Genomic DNA, 15,572 nt, shown 5'->3' with positions numbered 1-15,572 from the left:
GGACCATTTGTCCAGCAGGTCCCACTGGAAAGTTCTTGCGTGGAATCTGCCGAATGGGATTGCTTCGTAGGAAGCCCCCATTTTACCCAGAACCCTTGTGCATTGATGCACTGAGACTTGGCTCGGTTTGAGGAGGTTCCTGACTAGCTCGGATAACTCCCTGGCTTTCTCCTCCGGGAGAAACACCTTTTTCTGGACTGTGTCCAGGATCATCCCTAGGAACAGAAGACACGTCGACGGAACCAGCTGCGATTTTGGAATATTGAGAATCCAATCGTGCTGCCGCAACACCACCTGAGATAGTGCTACACCGACCTCCAACTGTTCCCTGGATCTTACCCTTATCAGGGAATCGTCCAAGTAAGGGATAACTAAAATTCCCTTCCTTCGAAGGAATATCATCATTTCGGCCATTACCTTGGTAAAGACCCGGGGTGCCGTGGACCATCCCTACGGCAGCGTCTGAACTGATAGTGACAGTTCTGTACCATAAACCTGAGGTACCCTTGGTGAGAAGGGTAAATTTTGACATGAAGGTAAGCATCCTTGATGTCCCGAGACATCATGTAGTCCCCTTCTTCCAGGTTCGCAATCACTGCTCTGAGTGACTCAATCTTGAATTTGAACCTCTGTATGTAAGTGTTCAAAGATTTTAGATTTTAGAATCGGTCTCACCGAGCCGTCTGGCTTCGGTACCACAATAGTGTGGAATAATACCCCGTTCCCTGTTGCAGGAGGGGTACCTTGATTATCACCTGCTGGGAATACAGCTTGTGAATGGCTTCCAAAACTGCCTCCCTGTCAGAGGGAGACGTCGGTAAAGTCGACTTTTGGAAACGGCGAGGGGGAGACGTCTCGAATTCCAATATGTACCCCTGAGATATTACCTGAAGGATCCAGGGGTCTACTTGCGAGTGAGCCCACTGCGCACTGAAATTCATTGAGAACGGGCCCCCACCGTGCCTGAGCTTGTAAAGCCCTAGCGTCATACTGAGGGCTTGGCAGAGGCTGGAAAGGGTTTCTGTTCCTGGGAACTGGCTGATCTCTGCAGCCTTTTTCCTCTCCCTCTGTCACGAGCAGAAAAGAGGAACCTTTTGTCCGCTTGCCAACAAAGGACTGCGCCTGATAATACGGCGTCTTATTTTGAGAGGCGACCTGGGGTACAAACGTGGATTTCCCAGCTGTTGCCGTGGCCACCAGGTCTAAAAGACCGACCCCAAATGTCCCCTTTCAAAGGCAATACTTCCAAATGCCGTTTGGAATCCGCATCACCTGACCATTTTACTGGTAGAATTGGACAACGCACTTATACTTGATGCCAGTCGGCAATTATTCCGCTGTGCATCATGCATATATAGAAATGCATCTTTTAAATGCTCTATAGGCAATAATATACTATCCTTATCTAGGATATCAATATTTCCAGTCAGGGAATCCGACCATGCCAACCCAGCACTGCACCTCCAGGCTGAGGCGATAGCTGGTCGCAGTATAACACCAGTATGTGTGTAAATACCTTTTTTTTTTTTGGATACCCTCCTGCTTTCTATCAGCAGGATCCTTAAGGGCGGCCATCTCATGAGAGGGTAGAGCCCTTGTTCTTACAAGCGTGTGAGCGCCTTATCCCCCCTAGGGGGTGTTTCCCAATGCATCCTAACCTCTGGCGGGAAAGGGTATGCAGCCAATACTTTTTAAGAAATTATTAATTGTTATCGGGGGGAAACCCACGCATCATCACACATTTTATTTCTCAGATTCAGGAAAACTACAGGTAGTTTTTCCCTCACCGAACATAATACCCCTTTTTTGGTGGTACTCGTATTATCAGAAATGTATAAAACATTTTCCATTGTCTCAATCATGTAACGTGTGGCCCTACTGGAAATCACGGTTGTCTCTTCACCGTCGACACAGGAGTCAGTATCCGTGTCGGCGTCTGTATCTGCCATCTGCCTGACGGCCTATGAGACGTCTGGACAGGCACAAGCTGAGTAGCCGGCTGTCTCATGTCAACCACTGTTTTTTTATATAGAGCTGACACTGTCACGTAATTTTCAACAGTACATCCACTCAGGTGTCGACCCCCTAGGGGGTGACATCACTGTTACAGACACTCTGCTCCGTCTCCACATCATTTTCCTCCTCATACATGTCGACACACACGTACCGACACCCAGCACACACACAGGGAATGCTCTGATAGAGGACAGGACCCACTTAGCCCCTTGGGGAGACAGAGGGAGAGTTTGCCAGCACACACCAGAGCGCTATATATGTATAGGGACAACCTTACAATAAGTGTCTATCCCTTATAGCTGCTTATATCTGTTATTTTGCCAAATAAGTGCCCCCCTCTCTTTTTTACCCTGTTTCTGTAGTTGCAGGATGCAGGGGAGATTCTGGGAGCCTTCCTACCAGCGGAGCTGTGTGGGAAAAATGGCGCTGTGTGCTGAGGAGATAGGCCCCGCCCCCTTCACGGCGGGCTCTTCTCCCGCTTTTTTCTGGAAAACTGGCAGGGGTTAAATACATCCATATAGCCCAGGAGCTATATGTGATGTATTTTTTGCCAACTAAGGTAAATTCATTGCTTCCCAGGACGCCCCCCCCCAGCGTCCTGCACCCTCAGTGACCGGAGTGTGAAGTGTGCTGAGAGCAATGGCGCACAGCTGCAGTGCTGTGCGCTACCTTATGAAGACAGGAAAGTCTTCTGCCGCCGATTTATGGACCTCTTCTTGCTTCAGCATCTGTAAGGGGGCCGGCGGCGCGGCTCCGGGACCCATCCATGGCTGGGCCTGTGATCGTCCCTCTGGAGCTAATGTCCAGTAGCCTAAGAAACCCAATCCACTCTGCACGCAGGTGAGTTCGTTTCTCTCCCCTTAGTCCCTCGATGCAGTGAGCCTGTTGCCAGCAGGTCTCACTGAAAATAAAAAACCTATTTAAACTTTTACTCTAAGCAGCTCAGGAGAGCCACCTAGATTGCACCCTTCTCGTTCGGGCACAAAATCTTAACTGAGGCTTGGAGGAGGGTCATAGGGGGAGGAGCCAGTGCACACCAGCTAGTCCTAAAGCTTTTACTTTGTGCCCAGTCTCCTGCGGAGCCGCTATTCCCATGGTCCTGACGGAGTCCCCAGCATCCACTAGGACGTTAGAGAAATACTGTGACAGTTGAATATCACTGGGAATTAGCTCCCAGGGCTATTCAATACAGCACCCTGTGACACCCAAAGACGGGAATTAATCTCGCACCACCGGAGGCACTTTCTCCTGACAAAACACCCTGTTTAGTCCGGGAGAACGGGCATTCTCCAACTTACCACTGTGCTGTATTGAATAGCCCGGTAGCTAATTGCCGGCACAATTCAACAGTCATCGAATTGAATCATGACCATAGAACATAAAGACCAAATCTGGTGGCCATAGGAATAAAATGCCACCCTCAACACAATTACAACTACAACTCAAACACTTTAATTTCATGATGATTCTGATACAGTCTCGAAGCGCTCTCACTTTGTTTTAATACTACTTAAACAAAACAACCTTCACTTTATTGGTCATTAACTCTCGGAGTTTATGGAATTAACGGGTTACATTTTCATACACAGAAATAGAAGTACATACTAAAGCTAGGTACACAGCTAACAGATTTGCCAATAACTAGACAAACACCTATGAAAGAAAAAATCCTGATAACACCAGATATGGGGCGTATACACTACACAATAACTGCTTTGTTTCAAGCGATCACCTGGACCTAGAATCGTGGAGGTAACGTTTTTTTATATACAGAATCGGGTTAATTTCTGTACACATTACAAATTCCAAACTATAACTTTCCGACTGCACTGACATAGCGGGTGCCGCACACGCTATGTCGGTGACTCATCCGGCAGATTATCAACTGACCGCCAGGTCCTGGTGCAACATACACACTAAGCAATTTTCAGGCCAACGACCTAATATCTGACAGGTCTGCCAGAGAATTTTATAATGTGCACACAGCTTCAGTGTAAGCCCATATGAAAAAAAACCAAAGGCATACTTCATTTAAAAGACCAAACATACATTTAAAAAAAACAAAATTCAGAAGTAGTGTCTGATAAAAACCAAAAAAAAACCTAAATCCTTATAATATAAAGGTAATATAAAAAAAAAAATAGGATTTTAATACCTACCGGTAAATCCTTTTCTCTTAGTCCGTAGAGGATGCTGGGGACTCCAAAAGGACCATGGGGTATAGACGGGATCCGCAAGAGACATGGGCACTTTAAGACTTTAAATGGGCGTGAACTGGCTCCTCCCTCTATGCCCCTCCTCCAGACCTCAGTTATAGGAACTGTGCCCAGAGGAGACGGACATTTCGAGGAAAAGGATTTTGTTAAACTAAGGGTGAGATACATACCAGCTCACACCACAACGCACCGTACAACATGGCATTTCACTAACACAAGTTAACAGCGTGAACCAACGAGATCAGCAACAGGCTGACCCTTACCAAAACACAACCTTTGTGTAACATAAGCAATAACTATATACAATTACTGCAGATAGAGTCCGCACTGGTATGGGCGCCCAGCATCCTCTACGGACTAAGAGAAAAGGATTTACCGGTAGGTATTAAAATCCTATTTTCTCATACGTCCTAGAGGATGCTGGAAACTCAAAAAAGACCATGGGGTTTATACCAAAGCTCCAAACCGGGCGGGAGAGTGCAGATGACTCTGCAGCACCGATTGAGCAAACAGGAGGTCCTCATCAGCCAGGGTATCAAACTTGTAGAATTTTGCAAAAGTGTTTGACCCCGACCAAGTAGCTGCTCGGCAAAGCTGTAAAGCAGAGACACCTCGGGCAGCCGCCCAAGACGAGCCCACCTTCCTAGTGGAATGGGCTTTCACCGATTTCGGTAACGGCAAACCAGCCGTAGAATGAGCCTGCTGAATCGTATTACAGATCCAGCGTGCAATAGTCTGCTTAGAAGCAGGAGCGCCAACCTTGTTGGGAGCATACAGGACAAACAGCGCCTCTGTCTTCCTAACCCGAGCCGTTCTGGCTACATAAATTTTCAAAGCTCTGACCACATCAAGAGACTTGGAATCAGCCAAGGCTTCAGTAGCCACAGGCACCACAATAGGTTGGTTCATGTGAAACAAAGAAACCACCTTTGGTAAAAATTGTTGACGAGTTCTCAACTCTGCTCTATCCTCATGGAAAATTAGATAGGGGCTTTTGTGAGACAAAGCCGCCAATTCGGACACTCGCCTTGCGGACGCCAAGGCCAATAGCATGACCACCTTCCAAGTGAGAAATTTCAACTCTACCGTTTGTAAAGGTTCAAACCAATGTGACGTAAGGAACTGTAACACCACATTAAGGTCCCACGGTGCCACAGGGGGCACAAATGGAGGTTGGATGTGTAGCAAGCCTTTCACGAAAGTCTGCACTTCTGGAAGTGAGGCTAATTCCCTTTGAAAGAAAATTGATAAGGCCGACACCTGCACTTTAATGGAGCCTAACTTCAGGCCCGCATCCACACCTGCTTGCAAAAAATGGAGAAAACGCCCCAGCTGAAATTCTTCTGTAGGAGCCTTCTTGGATTCACACCAAGACACATATTTTCTCTAAATACGGTGATAATGCTTCGCCGTTACCTCCTTTCTAGCTTTGAGTAGAGTGGGGATGACTTCCCCAGGAATACCCTTCCTAGCTAGGATTTGGCGTTCAACCGCCATGCCGTCAAACGCAACCGCGGTAAGTCCTGGAACACACGCGGCCCTTGCTGTAACAGATCCTCTCTGAGAGGAAGAGGCCAGGGATCTCCTGTGATTAATTCATGAAGATCCGGATACCAGGCCCTCCGTGGCCAATCTGGAACAACGAGTATCGTCCGAACCCTTGTTCTTCTTATGATCCTTAATACCTTTGGGATGAGTGGAAGCGGAGGGAACACATAGACCGACTGAAACACCCACGGTGTCACTAGTGCGTCCACTGCTATTGCTTGAGGGTCCCTCGACCTGGAACAATATGTCCGAAGCTTCTTGTTGAGGCGAGACGCCATCATGTCTATTTGAGGAAGTCCCCAACGACTTGTCACTTCTGCAAAGGCCTCTTGATGAAGACCCCACTCTCCTGGATTGAGATTGTGTCTGCTGAGGGAGTCTGCTTCCCAGTTGTCCACTCCTGGAATGAAGACCGCTGACAGAGCGCTTGCATGTTTTACCGCCCAGCGAAGAATCTTGGTGGCCTCCGCCATCGCCGCTTTGCTCTTCATTCCGCCCTGGCGGTTTACGTGCGCCACGGCTGTGATGTTGTCCGACTGAATCAGGATGGGCAGGTCGCGAAGAAGATGTTCCGCCTGCCGCAGGCCGTTGTAGATGGCCCTTAACTTCAGCACGTTTATATGCAGACAAGCTTCCTGGCTTGACCATTTTCCCTGGAAATTTTGTCCCTGTGTGACTGCTCCCCAACCTCGGAGACTCGCGTCCGTGGTCACCAGAATCCAATCTTGGATTCCGAACCTGCGACCCTCTAGAAGGTGAGAACTTTGGAGCCACCACAGGAGAGAAACCCTGGCCCTGGGGGACAGGCTTATCTTCCGGTGCATTTGCAGATGGGACCCGGACCACTTGTCCAGCAGGTCCCACTGAAAAGTTCTTGCATGGAACCTGCCAAACGGAATGGCCTCGTAGGCCGCCACCATTTTTCCCAGCACTCGAGTGCAGTGATGAATCGACACTCTTGGCGGTTTCAGAAGTTCCTTGACCATGTTCTGGTTTTCCTGAGCTTTTTCCAACGGGAGAAAGATCCTCTGTAGGTCGGTGTCCAGAATCATGCCCAAAAACGATAGCCGAGTTGTCGGAATCAACTGCGACTTCTGTAAATTTAGGAGCCAGCCATGCTGTTGCAGCACCTGCAGGGAGAGCACAACGCTGTTCAGTAACTGCTCCTGATATCTCGCCTTTATCAGGAGATAGTCCAAGTACGGGATAATTGTGACCCCTTGTTTGCGCAGGAGCACCATCATTTCCGCCATTACCTTGGTGAAAATCCTCGGGGCCGTGGAAAGACCACACGGCAACGTCTGAAATTGGTAGTGACAATCCTGAACAGCGAACCTCCTATACGCCTGATGAGGATATATGGGGACATGTAGGTACGCATCCTTTATGTCGACCGACACCATAAAATCCCCCCCTTCAAGACTGGAGATCACTGCTCGGAGAGATTCCATCTTGAATTTGAATTTTTTTAAATAAAGGTTGAGGGATTTTAAGTTCAGAATCGGCCTGACCGAGCCATCCGGCTTCGGGACTACAAACAGGGTTGAATAAAACCCGTCTCCCCGTTGTGACGGGGGTACCGTGACAATGACTTGCTGTTGACACAGCTTTTGTATTGCAGCACATACTACCTCTCTCTCTGGAAGAGAAACTGGTAAGGCCGATTTGAAAAATCGGTGCGGAGGCACGTCTTGGAATTCCAGCTTGTATCCTTGGGTCACAATATCCAGCACCCAAGGATCTAGGTCCGAGCGAACCCAGACCTGACTGAAGAGTTGAAGACGTGCCCCCACCGGTGCGGACTCCCGCAGCGGAGCCCCAGCGTCATGCAGTGGACTTGGTTGAAGCCGGGGAGGACTTCTGTTCCTGGGAGCTTGCCCCAGCCGGGGATCTTTTACCTCTTCCCTTACCTCTGGCCGCGAGGAAGGAAGAACCACGTCCTTTCCTGAACTTATGCGACCGAAAGGACTGCATCTGGTATTGAGGCGTTTTCTTTTGATGTGGAGGGACAAAAGGCAAAAAGGAAGACTTACCCGCGGTAGCTGTGGAAACCAGGTCCGCGAGGCCCTCACCAAACAAAACTTCACCTTTGTAGGGCAGAGCCTCCATAGCCTTCTTAGAGTCAGCATCACCGATCCATTGCTGAGTCCACAACGCCCTCCTAGCCGAGATTGCCATGGCATTGGCCCTTGATCCCAAGAGGCCAATATCCCTCGCAGCCTCCCTTAGATAAACCGCTGCGTCCCTATCCAGGGTGTCTATGTCAGATAACAAGTTATCTGCCCACTTTTCAATAGCACTACTCACCCATGCCGATGCCACGGCCGGCCTGAGTAGCGTACCGGTAGTAACATAAATAGATTTCAAGGTAGTTTCCTGTTTACGATCCGCAGGATCCTTAAGGGTTGCCGTGTCAGGGGACGATAGCGCCACCTTCTTGGACAAACGCGCCAGGGCTTTGTCCACTGTGGGTGATGATTCCCACCGTAATCTATCCGGCGAGGGGAAAGGATACGCCATAGCAATTCTCCTGGGAATCTGCAGTCTCTTGTCAGGAGACTCCCAAGCCTTTTCAAAAAGAACGTTCAATTCATGAGAGGGAGGAAACATTACCTCAGGTTTCTTTCCCTTAAACATACAGACCCTTGTGTCAGGGACAGTGGGGTCTTCTGTGATATGCAACACATCTTTAATAGCCACAATCATGTACTGAATAGTCTTAGCCACTTTAGGATGTAACTTGGCATCATTATAGTCGACACTGGAGTCGGAATCCGTGTCGGTATCTGTGTCTGCTACCTGGGTAAATGGACGTTTCTGAGACCCTGAGGGGGCCTGAGACTGTGATAAAACATCACCCATGGATTGTCTCCATGCTTGGTTCTGAGACTTAGAATTGTCTAACCTCTTATGCAATAAAGCCACACTTGCATTTAAAACTTTCCACATCCAATCAGCAGTCGACGGAGCCGATGGAGTCACTCCCACATTCTGTTCAGTTCCCTCACCAGCCTCTTCCTGGGAAAAGCATTCAATTTCAGACATGTCGACACACACGTACTGACACCCTCAAACACACTGAGCTATAGGGGACAGAACAACAGTAAGGTCCTTCAGAGAGACAGAAAGGGAGTTTGCCAGCTCACACCCAGCGCCCCACCAGTCTGAAGGAATTAACCAATGCCCCAGACCTGTAAGCGCTTTTTATATAATAGTAATCAACACTAAATTGCCGTGCACCCTGTTACTTGTGGTAGCAGTGAAGGGCCAGGCGCAGCATCTCTGCAGCTGTGCTGTGGAGAAAATGGCGCTGGTTTGAGCTGAGGAGGAAGCCCCGCCCCCTATATGGCGCGCTTCGGTCCCGCGTTTTTATTATACTGGCGGGGGTCCCTATACGTTGCCTAGGCAATGTATATACATATATCCAGGTTAAACATGAGGTTTATTGCTGCCCAGGGCGCCCCCCCCTGCGCCCTGCACCCATGTAGTGCCGCTTGTGGAAGGGAGCAGTGGCGCGCAGCGCGACCACTGCGCGGTACCTCCGGAAGATCTGAAGTCTTCTGCCGCCTTTGAAGTCTTCTTTGCTTCTTTACTCACCCGGCTTCTCTCTTCAGGCTCTGTGAGGGGGACGGCGGCGCGGCTCCGGGAACGAACAGCTAGGCGCACCAAGTGATCAGGCCCTCTGGAGCCAATGGTGTCCAGTAGCCTAAGAAGAAGAGCCTTTAAACTCACAGAAGTAGGTCTGCTTCTCTCCCCTCAGTCCCATGAAGCAGGGAGCCTGTTGCCAGCAGTGCTCCCTGAAAATAATAAACCTAACAAAAGTATTTTCTAGAGAAACTCTGTAGAGCTCCCCTAGTGTGCAACCAGTCTCCTCTGGGCACAGAATCTAACTGAGGTCTGGAGGAGGGGCATAGAGGAAGGAGCCAGTTCACGCCCATTTAAAGTCTTAAAGTGCCCATGTCTCCTGCGGATCCCGTCTATACCCCATGGTCCTTTTGGAGTCCCCAGCATCTTCTAGGACGTATGAGAAATAGGATTTTAATTACCTACCGGTAAATCCTTTTCTCGTAGTCCGTAGGGGATACTGGGAATCCATTAAGTACCATAGGGTATAGACGGGTCCACTTGGAGCCATGGGCACTATAGAAGTTTGATAACGTGTGCTGGCTCCTCCCTCTATGCCCCTCCTACCAGACTCAGTCTAGAAAACTGTGCCCGAGGAGACGGACATACTTTGAGAGAAGGATATAGATAAGGAAAGTAGTGCGATTACGAACCTGCACAACCAGAAAAAGAGGAAAGCCATGCTAACCCAACTTGAAACCAGGAACAGCAACAGCTAAACCAAACAACAGTAGTTAAACTAGTAACCGTGCAGGGATAACGAAGCAACGGGCGGGCGCCCAGTATAGACTACGAGAAAAGGATTTACTGGTAGGTAATTAAAATCCTATTTTCTCTTACGTCCTAGGGGATACTGGGAATCTATTTAGTACCATGGGGAAGTACCAAAGCTCCCAAATCTGGTGGGAGAGTGCTGAGGTTCCTGCAGAACTGACTGACCAAACTGAAGGTCCTCAGAGGCCAAGGTATCGAACTTGTAAAACTTGGCAAACGTGTTCGAACCTGACCAAGTAGCTGCTCAGCAAAGATGTAATGCCGAGACACCCCAGGCAGCCGCCCATGAGGAACCCACCGACCTAGTAGAGTGGGCCTGTACAGATTTAGGAATCGGCAAGCCTGCCATGTAATAAGCATGCTGGATAGTGAGCCTGATCCAGCGAGCAATTGACTGCTTTGAAGTAGTACACCTAATCTTGTTGGCATCATATAGAACAAACAGCGAGTTCGCTTTACCTATTCCTTCAAAGCCCTTGCAACATCTAAGGACTTTGAAGAAGCAAAGGCGTCAGTAACAACCGGGACCACAATTGGCTGGTTGATGTGAAACGCCGACACCACCTTAGGAAGGAACTGCTGACGAGTCCTGAGTTCTGCTCTGTCCTCATTGAAAATCGATTAGCATCTCGAGAAGATCCGCATGCCAAGCCCTTCGCGGCCAGTCCGGTGCAATGAAAATTGCTTGAACTCTTTCCCTTTTTATTCTTTTGATAACTCTTGTGATCAGAGGAAAGAGAGGAAACACATACACCAGCTGGTAGACCCACGGAGTTGTCATGGCGTTGCCCGCTACAGCTTGTGGGTCCCTCGACCTGGAACAATACCGCTTGAGCTTCTTGTTGAGTCGAGAGGCCATCATGTCGATTTGTGGATAACACCACCGATGTGTCAGCCACTGGAACACCTCCGGGTGGAGACCCCATTCCCCCGGGTGCAGGTAGCGTCTGCTGAGGAAATCTGCTTCCCAGTTGTCTACTCCCGGAATGAAGATCGCAGACAATGGCGCAGCACGTTTTTCCGCCCAGTGGACAATTCTTGACACCTCTGTCATTGCGGCCCTGCTTTTCGTTCCGCCCTGTCGGTTGATGTAAGACACAGCTGTCACACTGGCCGACTGAACCTGAATGGACCGATTCTGTAGAAGATATGAGGCCTGCAGAAGGGCTTTGTAGATAAACATCCTGGAACTCAGGGCTATCGGAAGAATGATTTCCTGACTTGACCATATTCCTTGGAACTGCACCCCAACCTCTGAGGCTTGCGTCTGTGGTTAGCAGAATCCAATTCTGAATCCCAAACATTTGACCCTCCACAAGGTGAGAAGTTTGCAGCAACCACAGGAGGTAGATACTGGCTTTTGGCGACAGACAAATCCGCTGATGCATGTGAAGATGCGATCTGGACCCTTTGTCCAATAGATCCAACTGGAAAGGCCCTTGCATGAAACCTTCAGTACTGAATTGCTTCGTAAGAAGCCACCATTTTCCCCAGAAGGCTGATGCACAGATGACAGATGTACTGAGATTCTTCAGTACACGGTTCTTCAAACAGGGGGGTAAATTTACTAAGATGGGAGTTCTATTTAAGGAGGGATGTTGCCCATAACAACCAATCAGATTCTACTTCTCTTTTAACTAGCACCTTCTAGAAGATAATACCTGGAATCTGATTGGTTGCTATAGGCAACATCCCATCTTAAATAGAACTCCCATCTTAGTAAATATACCCCAGGGTATTTAGTTCCTTTGATACGGGAATAGTGGCTGAGTATTTTTTCTTTATATTAAAGTAAGATTCCTCACACTACTCTGTCACCTTATCAGGGATATTTAGGACTTCTCTGATAGAATCTATGAGAGCCTCTACACCATGTGACAGAGTACCCTCTCCTACCCTCTATGTCCACCTCACCTTCCTCCATTTCTGACGCTTCATTATCAGAGTTAGAATGCAGGATATGGGCCAAAGTACGTTTTTGTGGACAAATAGTAGACGACTGAGACGCTGGTCTGCGTAGTCCTTTTGCATAAACTCAGCCATAGATTGTCTTAAGTATTGTGTCTCTTTCTCATTACGAGATAATTTAGTAGAGATGGTGGAAATCATCCCCTGAAGGGAGTCCAGCCATGCTGGCTCCTCCCCACTAGCCTGACAAGAGATACTACATTGAGTACACACTAGTGAACCCCCAGGAGAAGAGGAACACTGTGCCTTACATGAAACACACTCTGTGCCTGACATACTGCAGCAGTGACAGCACACACACAGGAAAGGGTTAAAAGCACAATTAACCCACAAAGAGCCCTTCCAGAGAGACACAGAGAGGATAGAACCAGCAAACGGCACCCTTATCACTAAAGCCAAGCTTAGCCGGGTCGCAGACTAAGTACCTAGATTAGGGAGTTAGGCCCTCATTCCGAGTTGATCGCATGCTGCCACTTTTTGCAGCCCGTGCGATCAACTAGACGCCGCCTATGGAGGAGTGTATCTTTGCATAGCAAGGCTGCGATCGCTTGTGCAACAGAGCTATGCAAAAACATTTTGTGCAGTTTCTAAGTAGGTCTGGACTTACTTACCTACTGCGATGACTTCAGCCTGCCAGGTCTAGGAATTGACGTCAGACACCCGGCCTGGACACGCCTGCGTTTTCCTCATCACTCACAGAAAACCCGTTGCCATCCCGGAACGCCTTCCTCCACGTTGCGATCGCGGCAGCGATCGTTTTCTTCTTTAAGTCAGTCGCTGCTCGGCGTTCCCCGTCGCCGGGCAGCGACACGTCTGCGCACTGCACCCGCTGTGCATGCACATTATGGACCCGCTCGCACGTCTGCGAAAAAGAGCAGCATGCGAACGGGTCGGAATGAACCCCCTTAGTACACTAGTATAACGCTCCCCCTTGCTATGACCCCCTGGTATCGCTGAGGTAATCTGGAGGTTCTCCAGAGGAGTTGCACGTACCTGTAGTCAGCGTCTCTGTAGCTACAGTAGGGTAAAATGGCGCCTGTGAGCTGCTGGATCCGCTCAGTGAAGCCCCGCCCCTTCAATGGTCTTTATGTGTCTGAGTGCATAAAATGGAGTAAGCCTCCTTTTAAGCCTGCATTGCCAGTCTGGGTTCTGTGTACACTATAGTGTACTAAGTCTGGAGACTCATTCCGGCCCGTGTAGAAGCCGTGCATCGCCGTACCCTCATGCCGCCATAAAGGCCGGCGACCCACTAACTGGGACGCCGGCTTAGTACTCACCACTCTTCTTTCTTCTGGCTCTGTTAGGGGTGGCGGCATGCTGCGGGAATGTAAGCTCGCCGTGGTGGGGCTTGCGAATAGTTCCCTCAGGAGCTAGCGTCCTGTCAGCGGGGAACGGAACCACTAACCCTTAGTGTGGTTGGTCTGTTCCACCCCCTAAGTCCCACGAAGCAGGCAGGCTGGTGCCATCCAGTCCTGCCTGAAAACAACAAACTTTTAAAATAAATGCAGAAAACTCTTCAGGAGCTTCCAGAGATGTGACCGCCTCCTTCGGGCACATTTTCTAAACTGAGTCTGGTAGGAGGGGCATAGAGGGAGGAGCCAGCACACGTTATCAAACTTCTATAGTGCCCATGGCTCCAAGTGGACCAGTCTATACCCCATGGTACTAAATGGATTCCCAGTATCTCCTAGGACATAAGAGAAATATATATATATAAAATTCAGCAAGCAGTAACTTTAACAAAAGTCAGGAACAGCTACATAGGACTTTAAAGTAGAATTAAAGTGCTTAAAAACAAGTTAATTACAGAAATAATTAAGGCATAATCCCCAGGATAATAAAATCCCCACAAACTTACCACCAAGGTTGGAGCCGTAAGCAAACCCCAAGCAAAGAACTCGAGGAAGATCACGATGACTGCATGATAAACGCTGGGAGAACCAAACCCCTGAGGCTTGAGAGACAAGGAGTATTATTAGAGGCAAAGGAGTCATAAGGAGTCATAAAATAAGCTAGTTTTAAAGAAGCAGAGAATCTAATACCAATATGTAACAACCTAAACTGAGACTGCCAATGTGAAACCACCTATCATGAAGTTAAACTGAAACAAGGAGAAAAAATGTATTTAATAGGTCTCAAAACTAGCACTGGAGACTTCAGTAATAAACAATCTACAAAACTATATAAGGGAATGTTATAGGGCAAAAGGTGGAAAACAAGACAATTGTGTCATATTGTTAAGTGGATATGTTAGATACACACATTTTTTAAATTCTCCCTGCCAATTGGGCTACAAATCACACATGCCTCACATAGCCAGTTCGCAAATCAAAAGTGACAGCGGGGAGCTGTGCACACAAATCACACAGGAAATCAAAGAAGACTCAGCCTTCCCTGCCTAGGCCCAAACTGTATGCAAAAATAAAGTAAAGGAAATTAAACTGCTGACTGCATATGCTGTCAAGGACTTCCAGGAAATAGTTTGCCCAAATCAGGAAAGGAGATATGTTGATTTGATTCAAACAAAAATATATTCTATTACAATATAGCCATATATATTAATTAACGTGCAAGTGGAAATAAAAGAGCAAAATACAAAGTATTATAGTCGATATAGTATATCCAAAATAATTCTGCCAGCAGGAGCCCTATTGCTGTTCAGCTGGAGTAAGGATCATTCAGAATATAACTTACCGAGCCGCCGTCTTTGATGATAATTTTTTTGGCGAGAAGAACACTGCGGTTCACTCTCTTCTTTTTCTTCCCCTGAGTCATTTTCACATCACTAGGGTCCTGGCAACATTCACCCACAAAGGTACCTTAAGTAATGTAACAAAGACTGATGGTAAAGGAACGAACGGCCCTTACATACGAAATCCAGAGTGTAAAACTATTATGTATTCAAATATAGTTTTGTATTACGAAGACATGACCATGCTAAGATATAATAGCAACATATCAAAACAATTGGTCACAGATGTTCCATAATGCCATGTATAGCTTACTTGTCCTACGTATACTCTGTGTGTCTTACTCAGCATTTATTGTCACTAGATCAGGAAAAACCTGCTACACAAATCCAGTATTTGCCAACTTCTGCACTTTTAATATTGTGGCTGTTATCTGCCAAGGTAAAAATGTGCTGTGTTTTGTAACATATGGTAATATATGTATGCAAAACTGAAGTGTCAACATAGGTAAGCAAACCGATGGTGCCGCCTAATCCTGCTTCTCAAAACATGAGGATAGGGAGACAGGTGGGTAGCTGGCAAGAAACAATTACTGACATTGGGAAACAAACATGGTAGACAAGATCATTTAAGCAACATTAAATACAGTCAGATTACTATTATGAGAGAAAGAACAATAATGGGAATAGCAGCAGAATCTGTGTACAGGGACGGACAGAAATATTCTGCAGATGAC

The 15,572-nt window shown here is 47.8% G+C and overlaps 1 protein-coding gene across 1 annotated transcript in view; it reads right to left on the bottom strand.

The window, feature by feature from the left end:
- MFSD14A (major facilitator superfamily domain containing 14A) overlaps window positions 1–15,572 on the bottom strand; it is a 90,965-nt gene that overhangs the window by 56,374 nt on the left and 19,019 nt on the right. The window contains exons 2-3 of the mRNA XM_063940065.1: window positions 14,841–14,965; window positions 14,005–14,100 (exon numbers count right to left, since the gene is read on the bottom strand). Of these exons, the coding sequence (XP_063796135.1) occupies window positions 14,005–14,100; window positions 14,841–14,965 (221 nt within the window). The remainder of the gene's footprint in view (window positions 1–14,004; window positions 14,101–14,840; window positions 14,966–15,572) is intronic.

Source organism: Pseudophryne corroboree, chromosome 9 (genome assembly GCF_028390025.1).
Source record: "Pseudophryne corroboree isolate aPseCor3 chromosome 9, aPseCor3.hap2, whole genome shotgun sequence".
In the NCBI taxonomy this organism is placed as follows: domain Eukaryota; kingdom Metazoa; phylum Chordata; class Amphibia; order Anura; family Myobatrachidae; genus Pseudophryne; species Pseudophryne corroboree.
The sequence above is the reverse complement of the archived record's forward strand: the minus strand, read 5'-3'. Positions and strand labels throughout refer to the sequence as shown.